At 29.8% G+C, this 12304-nt stretch overlaps 2 protein-coding genes across 2 annotated transcripts; both read left to right on the top strand.

The window, feature by feature from the left end:
- The first annotated feature begins 1587 nt into the window (after positions 1-1587).
- Positions 1588-6003, top strand: LOC101261121 (protein trichome birefringence-like 33). Its single transcript, XM_004239906.5, has 6 exons — positions 1588-1912; positions 2788-2998; positions 3357-3528; positions 3622-3821; positions 4400-4558; positions 5439-6003. The coding sequence occupies exons 1-6, from the start codon at positions 1717-1719 to the stop codon at positions 5776-5778; spliced, it is 1278 nt and encodes a 425-aa protein (XP_004239954.1). The 5' UTR covers positions 1588-1716; the 3' UTR covers positions 5779-6003.
- Positions 6004-7260: 1257 nt separating this feature from the next.
- LOC101251781 (protein trichome birefringence-like 33) lies at positions 7261-11685 on the top strand. The gene is made up of 6 exons (XM_004240182.5): positions 7261-7489; positions 7803-8016; positions 8351-8522; positions 9659-9858; positions 10134-10292; positions 11029-11685. The coding sequence occupies exons 1-6, from the start codon at positions 7318-7320 to the stop codon at positions 11366-11368; spliced, it is 1257 nt and encodes a 418-aa protein (XP_004240230.1). The 5' UTR covers positions 7261-7317; the 3' UTR covers positions 11369-11685.
- The last annotated feature ends 619 nt before the right edge of the window (positions 11686-12304 follow it).

The raw sequence follows: 12304 nt of genomic DNA, 5'->3' as shown, positions 1-12304 counted from the left end.
AACTACTTGATAATCTCAGGGTATCATCTTCCTATGATAGTTAGCAGTACTAAACAAGCGACAACCTTTGAGAAAGAAGGAACTCCTTGGGCCTTTAGAACAATGGCGATTCAAAGTCAATAGTTTCTTGTATGGATGTTAAGACAACATCAACTCTAAATTTCAGGGAATGACAAGCATTTACAACCATGAGTTGTTATAAAAATAATAAAAAAAAAGCTCTTTAAAATAGTAGCGAAAATGAAATAATCATGTAAAAAATACAAATCTTTTTGCTAATTATATTTGAGATCCTAAATCTTATGTCAATGGGAATAACCTACTCCATGTAAATATTAGGGTAGGTGGGGAGTTGGTATCAAACAAATGTAAACTAAAAATGAAGTTGAAATGTTACCAAAAATCTCAAATCACAGTCCAACTCAGCCCTTTAAATAAGTCACAGTTGGTACTGTGATAATTGAGTTACCATTGTGGTGGAGTCGTAGGTATTCCTCTTGTCTTTTACTAGATATCTTGGGGTTGAGTGTCGGAATAGAGTTGTTTTTGATAGAGAGTATTTTATCTCCAACGTGAGATATTTCAGCATGAGTCCGGTTTACTTTATGCACTGATATTTGCAATAGAAATATACTAACTTTTGGATTTGAGTCAGGTTAAAGATTCATTTCTTATAATGATATTAAAGTCAAATTCATTCTAATTCTTGATTTACCCGATGTTGAATTCTTATGTTATATTCCTGGTCCATATACCCAATTTTGCTTGTGCCACAGGATGTTACAAGTTCGACATCAGTTATGAGAATGATATTTGAACTTTTTATATAATTTTCAGTAATCCTTACGCGTGAATATTAAATATTTAAGTAAGTACTTTTCAAATATATAAAATGTGAAAACAATTATATCAGATCATATCATGACCACCCTTCACTTAGAAGCCAAGGGAGATCATTGCCTTTTGGAGATCCTGTATGAGTTCTACCATTAAAAATTGACATTATTTTGACCATCATTTTAAGAAAAGCAAATCAAGAAAGCTATTGGTGTTGTTTTGTTTTTAAGAAACACACACGTATATATTTGGATTGACCACAACCACTATAGTACACATTACTCATTATTAGAGATATACGTATCTATCGGAAATGATTTCTCTATCTAATTAAGAATGAAATTAACGTACATTTCATTTTTTTCGCACCGCACTTATAAGAATATATTGAGTATGTTACTGTTGTTTGATCGCTTCCATATAAAGTGAACCTCTAGGCATAATTAAGATGTTATCGTTATATTTCAAACACGACTTAATCTTAATACACATCTTAAGATCTAGACATGTTAATTTTAATAAAAACAGAAACCGATGGGACCTAAATCCCTTTATCCATTAATAACCTCTCAATTAATACAAAGTCATTTTCTTCAAGCCTAATATAACAATAATAATAATAATAAGATGATAAGTAATAGTAACTACCAACAAGAATACCAACAAATAATTCCAAAAAAATTAATAATTCAATTAGCTGAAAATAGAAATAATTATTTTCTTCAACTCTTTCTATAGGTAACCTATAGTTTACCTGTATTCACACTGCACAGTCTGAATAGATGACTCTCACTACCTAACCAAAAAAAATAAAAAACAGAAAAAAAGAAAAAGATGTAGCTACAAAAGGTTTCAAAAAAACAAAAATTACCAAAAAAAATGAAGCCACCTTCATCTTCATTTTATTTTTCCTCTTATTTTCTCAGAAAAATTCGTATTTCTTATTTCCTCTTTATATTATTACCTTTTATTGTTCTTATCATTATTCTATATAGTGAAAAATTCAATTGCGTTTTTAGCCAGCTTGATCCAAGAAATTCCAGCCAACAACAAAATTCCATCTCAAGTAATATTAGTGAGTACTTCTAATTAATTTGCACTTTTTTCCTTTTGGGTGGAGTTTATCATATAAGTTTGTCTAAAGAAAAAATATTTTATTTTATTTTTGGCTTTTTTGTAAAATTTTTGTTTGTTTGGTCCAAACATGAGAACATAACAAAACTAATCACAACAAAAAATCAAATCCTCTCATACTAAACTTCAATTTATTCTCCCATATTGAGGTAAGAGTTAAATCTAGGATCTAGAGGTGGTGGTTCAGTATGAGTATAATCACAATAATCTAGAGTCGGTAGGTTCATCATGAGTATAGCCGCAATAATATAGCTATATAGATTGAAGGGTGATCAGCTAAACACCCTTCATCGATGATGTGTATTATTTTGAGAGTGTTGCTATGGAGAATAGGCCTCCACCCTTTTACCCTTCTATAGTTAATTTTTTTTAGTGGAAATTATACTCAATAATCTTGAAAATTTGTGGTCTTGGACTTTTGACTCAGCTTACTCCAAAAACGTTCTTCAAGGTCAAAAGTCAACTTGTTAAACTTGAAATTATGTCCATGAAGCCATCGATGTAAAAAGTTCAAGATCACTCACCTCCAAGGTCATTCTTGTAAATCATCCACTTTTATATGTAGTAAGACTCAAACTCGTGACATGCGTCTAACACATATTATCATATTGCAACTATATAATTAACTAGTTCAAAGTCGTGGTGCGTTAAAAATTCTTGTGTATTATAGAAAATAATATTATGTATTTATGTCAAAATTTACTTCTTATAAATAGTTGTAACTTATAATTACATCAAATCTTGAATCTGTTTAACGAAATTTCTGATTTCACTGCTGATTAACTATATCTTTTGAATTTTCTTTTCTATTGGTAGAAAAGAACAAGAAGTTAGCATTTGCCATAGGAGAGACAAAAGAAGGATGCAATGTGTTCAATGGCAAATGGGTTTGGGATGAGAAAAGGCCTTTATATGAAGAATCAGAGTGTCCTTATATACAACCACAATTGACTTGTCAAGAACATGGAAGGCCAGATAGAAACTATCAACATTGGAGATGGCAACCTCATGATTGCTCTCTTCCGAGGTAACATTTTTTTATACTGTCAGTGTATATAAATAAAAAAAACTCTATGCATAACGAATTATATCACGAGTCCATTAGTCCAATGGCAAATGTAGTTATTGCGCTACAAGTTTAATGGAATACAATATTTTTTACGCGAAACATATACGTCATGTTAGAAATTTCAACAAGTATGAGCTCTAGCGTTTGATTAATTTTATACCCCTTTTATTCACACACATACACTTTTAACTTAGAATAAAGAGTGAAAACACACATTACCCCATGTTATTATAACCACAACTAAAATATTGAACTTAACAACTAACTTTTGATGTTTATTGACACTATAACACCTTTTGCTTATGTGACATGACAGTTTCAACGCGACATTAATATTGGAAACACTTCGAGGAAAGAGGATGTTATTCGTTGGCGATTCCTTAAACAGAGGACAATATGTTTCTATGGTTTGTCTTGTCCATAGACTCATTCCTGAGAATGCTAAATCCATGAAAACTATTGGTAATTTCGACGTTTTTACGATTAAGGTGATCTATCTCTAGCAAAAATTTGAACTTAAGACATTATAATTTTGTTACAAAATATATAACTTGACTTAAATTTGAGTATTTTTTTTTTAGGATTATAATGCAACAATTGAGTTTTATTGGGCACCATTTTTGCTGGAATCAAATTCTGATGATGCAGTAAAACATAGGATTGAAGAAAGAGTTGTTAGAAAAGGTTCAATTAATGCACATGGAAAATATTGGAAAAGGGCTAATATAATTATCTTCAATACTTATCTTTGGTGGATGAGGGGGCCTCATTTTAATATTTTGTAATTTCCTTCACCCTTTTGCTATTACTTTATTTTATTGTTTTTCGTCGTGGTTAAGTCAGTATATTCACTATAAAAATTTAAAATACAATTATATATACCTCTCTATAACAACATTCTTACCTAACATTACCTCTATAAAAGAAAGAAGTTTTTCTCAAATTGATTTTTATGTTATAATAGCAACAACCATCTTCATAAGAATATGTATTTTTTGTTCATTTTATAAAATTATCTCTTTATAATAATTATCTTCCCTTTTGGTAATATAATAACCATTCCTATAAAAATAGAATCTCTAAGATTATCAACAATAGGTCTAGAGAGGTTTTTTATAGAGAGATTTAACTATACATATCAAAAATAATTTTAAGCTTATATGTATGGTAATTTTCTGACAAACGGATTTGGATGAACCTCCTTATGCATGCTCCCCTAGCTTTGGCCCGTGGTTCGGACCACGGGGTCACCAATTAAAAGTACTTTTCAAAATTTACAACGTCTAAATTCTAGATTATCTCTGTTATTTAATATTTTTTTTGAAGTACATAAATTATATAAAATGAAAATTGATGCAGGCAAGGGTCTTTTGATGATGAAGTGAAAGATATAGTAGAGGTATCCACAGAAGAGGCATATGGGATGGCAATAAAGAGTATGTTGAGATGGATTAAAAGGAATATGGATTCAAACAAAACTAGAGTCTTCTTCACTAGCATGTCACCTTCTCATGAAAAGTGAGTAAAACAATCACATTATTCTACATTTAGTAAAAAAAATAAAAAAATTCCAAACAACATTTTGATAATTTTGACATTGCATTTCCCATTGAAAAATAAAGGAAAAATGTATAAGTATCCCCTCAATCTATGTCTGAAATCTCAGAGATATACTTATACTATACTAAGGTCCTATTACCTTCCTGAACTTATTATATAAATAATTTTCTATTCCTTTTCGGCCTACGAGACACTAATTTGAAAAAAAAATGTCAACACACGTTGGACCCACAAGATAGTGTCACGTAGGCCGAAAAGGGGTTGAAATTATTTATAAAATAAGTTCAGGGAGTAATAGAACCTTAGTATCGTATAAGTGTGTCTCTGAAATTTCGGGTATAAGTTGAGGGGGTACTTTTGCATTATATCCTAAAAATAAATAAGTAGGAGAATCATTTTTTTACGGAAAAGGCTCAAATATGATATCAAACTTTGAAAAAAACTCATTTATGTTATTTGTTAAAAGTTTGGTTCATCTATGCTATTTTGCTTTGAGAAAAAGACTCACCCATACCATTATATGTTAACTGAAATGACATAAATGAGCCAAACTTTTTAACAGATGACATAGATGATCTTTTCAACAAAGTTTGATGGCATATTTGAGCCTTTTTGCTTTAACTTTTTTAAAAAAAATTAATGACGTGACGGAATCAGAATTGACCACGTGTAACAAGTGCTTTTGCAAAATCAATATTGTTTTTTTCAGTTAACAAATAATGACATGGATAAACCTTTTTTCAAAGGAGAATGACATAAATGAGCTAACTTTTTAACAAATGGCATAAATCGAGTTCGTTCTCAAAATTCGATGGGATATTGAGCCTTTTTTTTTCAGGAGCATAGAATGGGGAGGTGAACCAAATAAGAATTGTTACAATGAAACAAAAATGATAGATGATCCAAATTATTGGGGATCAGATAGTAGAAAAAGCATAATGCAAGTGATTAAAGAAGAATTTGGCAAATCAAAAGTGCCAATTACATTTCTCAATATCACACAACTCTCAAGTTATAGAAAAGATGCACACACAACAATTTACAAGAAGCAATGGAATAAATTAACACAAGAGCAACTAGCAAATCCATTTAGCTATGCTGATTGTGTTCATTGGTGTTTGCCTGGCCTTCAAGATACTTGGAATGAACTTTTATTCACAAAGCTTTTTTATCCTTAGAAAAATTTATGGATGATTGAAGCCATTTGTTTCAATATTTTTACTCAAAATTAGATGCAAGGTATTTTTTTTCTTAATCTAATTGAAGTGCTCAATGGATAAATGTACCCTAATCTTGTTAAAGGAAGATTGTATAGTATTGTATTGTATTTGTAGTACTCTGTTCTTTTTATGACTGATATTTTGATAGATATGGTGTATTATTATTATTTATTATTGCAAAAAGAGCAACTTTCACTTATAGCAATCGTAAAAATCATATTTGTATGCTATACGTTATAGTTTGCATTATTGCGCTTCATAGCAAATATAAATATGTATATTTCGCTGTAAATATACAAAAGAGAGCAGTTGTATAATTTGTTTTTGTTTTGGTATACATATACAATAGATCATTTTATAATCTGTGTTTGTATAAAGCGACAAAGAGAGAAAAACAAAAGAAAACTAGGTAGGGAAAGATCATCTTTAATCATAAGTGTATAGGACGAAAATATATGCATTTGTATTTGTATATACAATTTTCTCTCACTTTATACAAACACAATGTATATATTTGTGTTTGTATAAAGTAAGAGAGACGAGTGAGCGTGTCGAGCAAGATCTAGGAGAAGGGAGAGAAAATATATGTATATATACATTTTTTTCTCGTTTTATACAAACACAAACGCATTTTATACATTTGTATTTGTATAAAAGAGAGAGAGGCGAGGAAAACTATCAACGAGAATAAAAGTGGCAAGCAAGATTCACCAGGAGAGAGACGAAATAACAATAGTTTGCTATGTGATACAATTAAATCAAACTATGTTTATAACATTTAATTTGAATTAATAATTTATTATTATATACAATTTTCCTTTATAAAAAAGGTATTATAAATAATAAAATGTGATTATTAAATTATACGGAAAGAACAAAAAAATACATAATCATCTTGCATGTAAAATAGATAAATATAATTTTATTTATTAATATTAAAATCAATGCTCACGATAATAAGCTTCTTCACTATCTTATCCAAGACTTCAATAATAATCATGTGAGACACAAGTTAAAAGTCAAAATAAGTTTAGACTTTCATAAAACAATAACTTATTGAAAGTCATAGTACTAAGGTTTCAATTGTAATTTTGACTATGAAATAAAAATAATAACAAAATCTTAAAGCAAATTAAATAAAGACACACCATATCTACTTGCCTAAATTAAATTAATTGTAGGAAAAAACACACAAAAATGGAAATATAGTTTGTCCCAAATTCAATGAACACAGAGCTTTTGTAGACACATTAATAATTATTATTGATATTTATTGCCTAACTTGTTTAGAAAAAGAGAGAGAGATGATTTAACCTTAATTAAAAAACAATGAATCTGATTAATCTCTAATTTTTCATTATGTTAATCATGCTAGAGGATTCTACATAAAGCCAAGAAAATATATATAAAAATTACCCTTTTGTTTAACTTCAAACCTTTAGCTTTTTTTTTTTTTGTCACTTAGGCATATTTCAAAAAAATAAAAAAAATAAAAAGATGGAACTGCCTCCTCCTTTACTCATCATTAGAAAAACTAGTATTTATAATTATCTTTTTTTATTACTAAGTTTGGTTGTATTTTTGATTACTTACTCATCCCATGTACTTCCATCTTCTTCATCAGTCACATCCTTAGCCAATTTGATTTGGCCAAATCCAAAATTTGCAAGTAAGTTTGATCAACACTTTTTTTTTCTCTTGGTATTATCATATATATCGATCTATCGAAAATAATTTTTATATCCTACAAAGATAAGAGTAGATCTGTATACATAATTTTATCCTTTCTAAAGTAACTTGTCTGATTTTACTTAGTATGTTATTGTATTATCAAATATATTATATACATTCGAATCACTATTAGTCATGTATTGCTTTTCTTGAGGGGTGTGTGGGGGGGGACCTATTCATATGGTGTCAGTTTTAACGAAATTTCTGATTTCACTACTGATTAATTGTATTTTACGAAATTCTATTGATAGAAAAGAGCAAAGAGAAATTACCATTTGCTATAGGAGAAACAAAGGAAGGATGCAATGTGTTCAATGGAAAATGGATTTGGGATGAGAAAAGACCTTTATATGAAGAATCAGAGTGTCCTTTTATACAACCACAATTGACTTGTCAAGAACATGGAAGGCCAGATAAAGACTATCAACATTGGAGATGGCAACCTCATGAGTGCTCTCTTCCGAGGTAAAAATTCTTTTATACTGTCAATGAATATAAGTCAAACGAACTCTATGCATGACATATTATATTATATGACCTTTTTCATATTTCGAGAGTCAAAATGATAGGTCAAACGAACTCTATGCAAAACATATTATATTATATGACCTTTTTCACATTTCGAGAGTCAAAATGATAGATATTGTTTCAATGTCTTTCACTTGTGTTTAAAGTACTCTGCTTGATTGTTTACACTAGTAAACTTCATTAATTGGTAACTTATTATAAGAGATATTGTTATTGTACTTGTTTTTTTTTTTTGCACATTTTATACCTCTTTTTCTTCTTAATATGATAGTTTCAACGCGACATTAATGTTGGAAACACTTCGAGGGAAGAGGATGTTATTCGTGGGCGATTCTGTAAACAGAGGACAATATATTTCTATGGTTTGTCTTGTCCATAGAATCATTCCTGAGAATGCTAAATCCATGAACACTGTTGGTAGTTTCGACGTTTTCAACATTAAGGTAATCATCTCTATCAAATGAGTCTGAGCAATATAGCTATATATAGCTAGCTTGTACATTGTTGTTAACTTGAAGAATTCCCGCCCTGTATTTTTAGACCTTCCGTTTCTTTGTTCAATTCTTATTGGGCTCAACCAGCCCGCAAATACTTATAACATGGTGTGATATTATCTGCTTTGGGCCAAGCCTGCACGGTTTTTCCCTAAAGACCTCACACTATTAAGAGATCATACAACTTATATGTATCTTCCCAGTCTTTTCAGCTATCAATGTGGGACTTTGTTTGCACACCTGACAATTCTCTTATCAGAGGAACAAAAATGTTGATCATTTCTACATTATTGGTGTTGGTTGATTGAGTAATTCTTGTTCATGTTTATTTGTTATTGTAACACCATTCTTGTAGTTATTAGGTACAATGTTAATGCCTCGAACCTTCTCCTTTCTAGTTGAGCTTCGTCTTGCATCATTACTAATTCATCGTCTTTAGTTGAGCTTTCATCCACATTGATTTGGTTTACCTTATCCTTCAATTCTCATGTTTTTCTCTGTTCTCCTTATGTGTTCGCTTTACTTCTACAACAAATTGACATGAATGTCCTATTCGCGAGCATGTTAAGTCATAAGTAGGCTTCCAAACATACTCCACGGCTTGTTCAAACGTTCTCTCGCGTACTTTAACACTAACATACAACTAATGACTCTCCATGATATTGAACAAAACCACGAAATATCCTTCATTTTGGATTCACTATTGTTGCATTGGAGATGAACTAAAACATCATTGACTTGCATAATGGTTTGTATATTTCCTCTATTTGCCCCTTTATTGTTTACATAAGTCTTGTTTAATTTCCTATATCAATAGCTTTGTTCAAATACTTCTTTGGTCGTCCTCTAGCCAATCACGAGTGAAAACACGAGATAGACTATATATCACTCTATCCTGAAGTTGAATTCTCAGATGGTCACTCAACTAATAGTTACTGTCTGAGAAAGTCACTTTTTGTTTGTTGACAAAATTTGAATCACGAAGAAACGCATGTCTTTCTGAGATAATAACTATGAGTAACATTGATTTTATATTACAAATATATAAAGTTAGCTTATATATTTGAGTAATTTTTTTTTTCCAGGATTACAATGCAACAATTGAGTTTTATTGGGCACCATTTCTACTTGAATCAAATTCTGATAATCCAGGAAAACATAGGATTGAAGAAAGAGTTGTTCGAAAAGATTCAATAAACACACATGGAAAATATTGGAAAGGGGCTGATATAATTGTGTTCAATACTTACATTTGGTGGAGAACTGGTTTCAAATTTAATATTTTGTAATTTTCTTGACTCTTTCTTCTTGTTTGTTATAATATTCAATACTTTTTCTCAGTGACAGAGTCAGAATTTTTACTAAGATAATACTAAAACAGAAAAAAGTTAAAGAGATTCAACATCTATATATAACCTATAGCTCCGCCCTTGAATCCAATCACAAGGTCACGTGATTGGAAATGCTTCGCGTTTTGGGCTATGATATTATTTCAAATATTTAAATTATTTCAATTCAGAATTTACAACGTCTAAATTCTAGATTTTTGATTGCTTGTAGGCAAGGGTCTTTTGATGATAAAGTGAAAGATATAGTGGAGGTATCCACAGAGGAAGCATATAGGATGGCAATGAAGAGTTTGTTGAGATGGATTAAAAAGAATATGGATCCAAAGAAAACTAGAGTTTTCTTTTCTAGCATGTCACCTTCTCATGAAAGGTGAGTAAAAACAATAAAATTTTATCCCTCCCATTACTTTTTTTTTTTAAAAAATACATTCTATCTCCTTATCTTGCTATATGGGTACATATTTTATTTTAACAATATCAAATTAACAAAAAGAAAAGAAATTGGCATTTGGACAATATTTGTTCAAAATATAAACAAGAATATATGAAGTTGGAAAAATAGAATTTCAAAATTGTTGTGTTTGCATATGAATTCTACTTTAAGAAAATGACGAGGTTTTCTCAAGTGGTTAAGCACCTTCACCATCAACTAAAATTTTCGAGTCATACAAGAAGGTAAGTGTCCCTCCTTAAAAATTAAAAAAGATATTCGATTCCCCATATTTTAATCCTTTGTCCTCGTGCGTTTGATATAGAGGAAAGTATATTTAAAAATATGTTTTTGAAATTTTCTTATGTTTGATCTATTCAATTTTTTTAAAAAAATATCTTTTAAAAAAATAAGCTCGTAAAGAAAATCTAAAAAATAACTTTTTTTTTTGTGAAAATAGGAAAAAACGAGTTTTTTAAATGACATTTTATGGTGATTGTTTCCCCCACCCCTTTCCAACATCTCATTCCCAACCCCCATCCCACCAACATTATTTGGGATTTTACAAATTAAAATCCCCAAAAATAATGTAATGTTTTCAAATTAACATTTGAGAATTTTAGATTTATATTTTGCCATTGAGAAATAACACATATATCCACTCTTTGTTTTTCAGGAGCATTGATTGGGGAGGTGAACCAAATAAAAATTGTTACAATGAAACAAAAATGATAGAAGATCCAAATTATTGGGGATCAGATTGTAGAAAAGGCATAATGCAAGTGATTTCACAAGAATTTGGCAAATCAAAAATGCCAATTTCATTTCTCAATATTACACAACTCTCAAGTTATAGAAAAGAAGCACACACAACAATTTACAAGAAGCAATGGGGTAAATTAACACAAGAGCAACTAGCAAATCCATATAGCTATGCTGATTGTTTACATTGGTGTTTGCCTGGCCTTCAAGATACTTGGAATGAACTTTTATTCACAAAGCTCTTTTATCCTTAAGAAAAATTTATGGACGATCCACAGTTTGTGTTTAGCTAATCAATTTGAAAAAAGAAACATAACACTAGTGTATTTGGACATGGTCCTTTGTATATACTTATTTTTAGGCAATCGACTTTGATAAAATTAAATTGGTTTTTAAATTGTGAATGTGTGAACATATATACAACTGATCGAACCAGGTCCAAAATACACTAGTGTTGAGGAGTAAGTCCCCTTCTCCGAGGGCCGATCTACATGTATGTATGTCAGTCACAAGAATTCATCAATAGTTTTTGTTCAGACATGATATATTTAACAACATCTTTAAGAGCTTATATTAAAAGTCCTAACACTTATTTAAGGTCGCTATTATAAGAATTCATAAACTTTAACATTTGAATCTGTCTCCGTCATTTTCTAATGGCTAATTAACATTTTACCATCTGATTCATTACAATTGGAAATCATTCATGATTCAATGACTAATAGTCAAATACTTCAGCCAAGAACAATATCTAAAACTTGACAAATATAAAAAAAATTCTAAAAAATAATAATAATTAACTCGAAAAGAGAATAATAAATTAAATAGAGAAAAATACAAAGGCTTAAAAAAATCCTTTTAGAACATTGATACTAAGTATGCATTTGTAAAAAAATATGACTTCAATCGTAATTTCTTGACTATCGAGTGATAAGACATATTAATCACTCATTATCAATTTCTAAAAAAATTAATGATAAGATTATATCCTTGAACAAATTAATTAGGATAATTGCTTACCTTAAATAAATTGCAGCAATAGCACCATAATGGAAATTGATATTTAACACAAATTCAACGAACATAAAGCTAGGTATATCATTCATATAATTAAAATTGTCTATGACCTAATTTAGTAAGTTGATGATCTAGTTTAAGTACAATGAATCTTATTAAACTCTTCATTTGTA

The sequence above is a fragment of the Solanum lycopersicum genome, chromosome 5, assembly GCF_036512215.1.
Source record: "Solanum lycopersicum chromosome 5, SLM_r2.1".
NCBI lineage: Eukaryota > Viridiplantae > Streptophyta > Magnoliopsida > Solanales > Solanaceae > Solanum > Solanum lycopersicum.
This window is presented reverse-complemented; position numbering and strand designations above follow the sequence as displayed.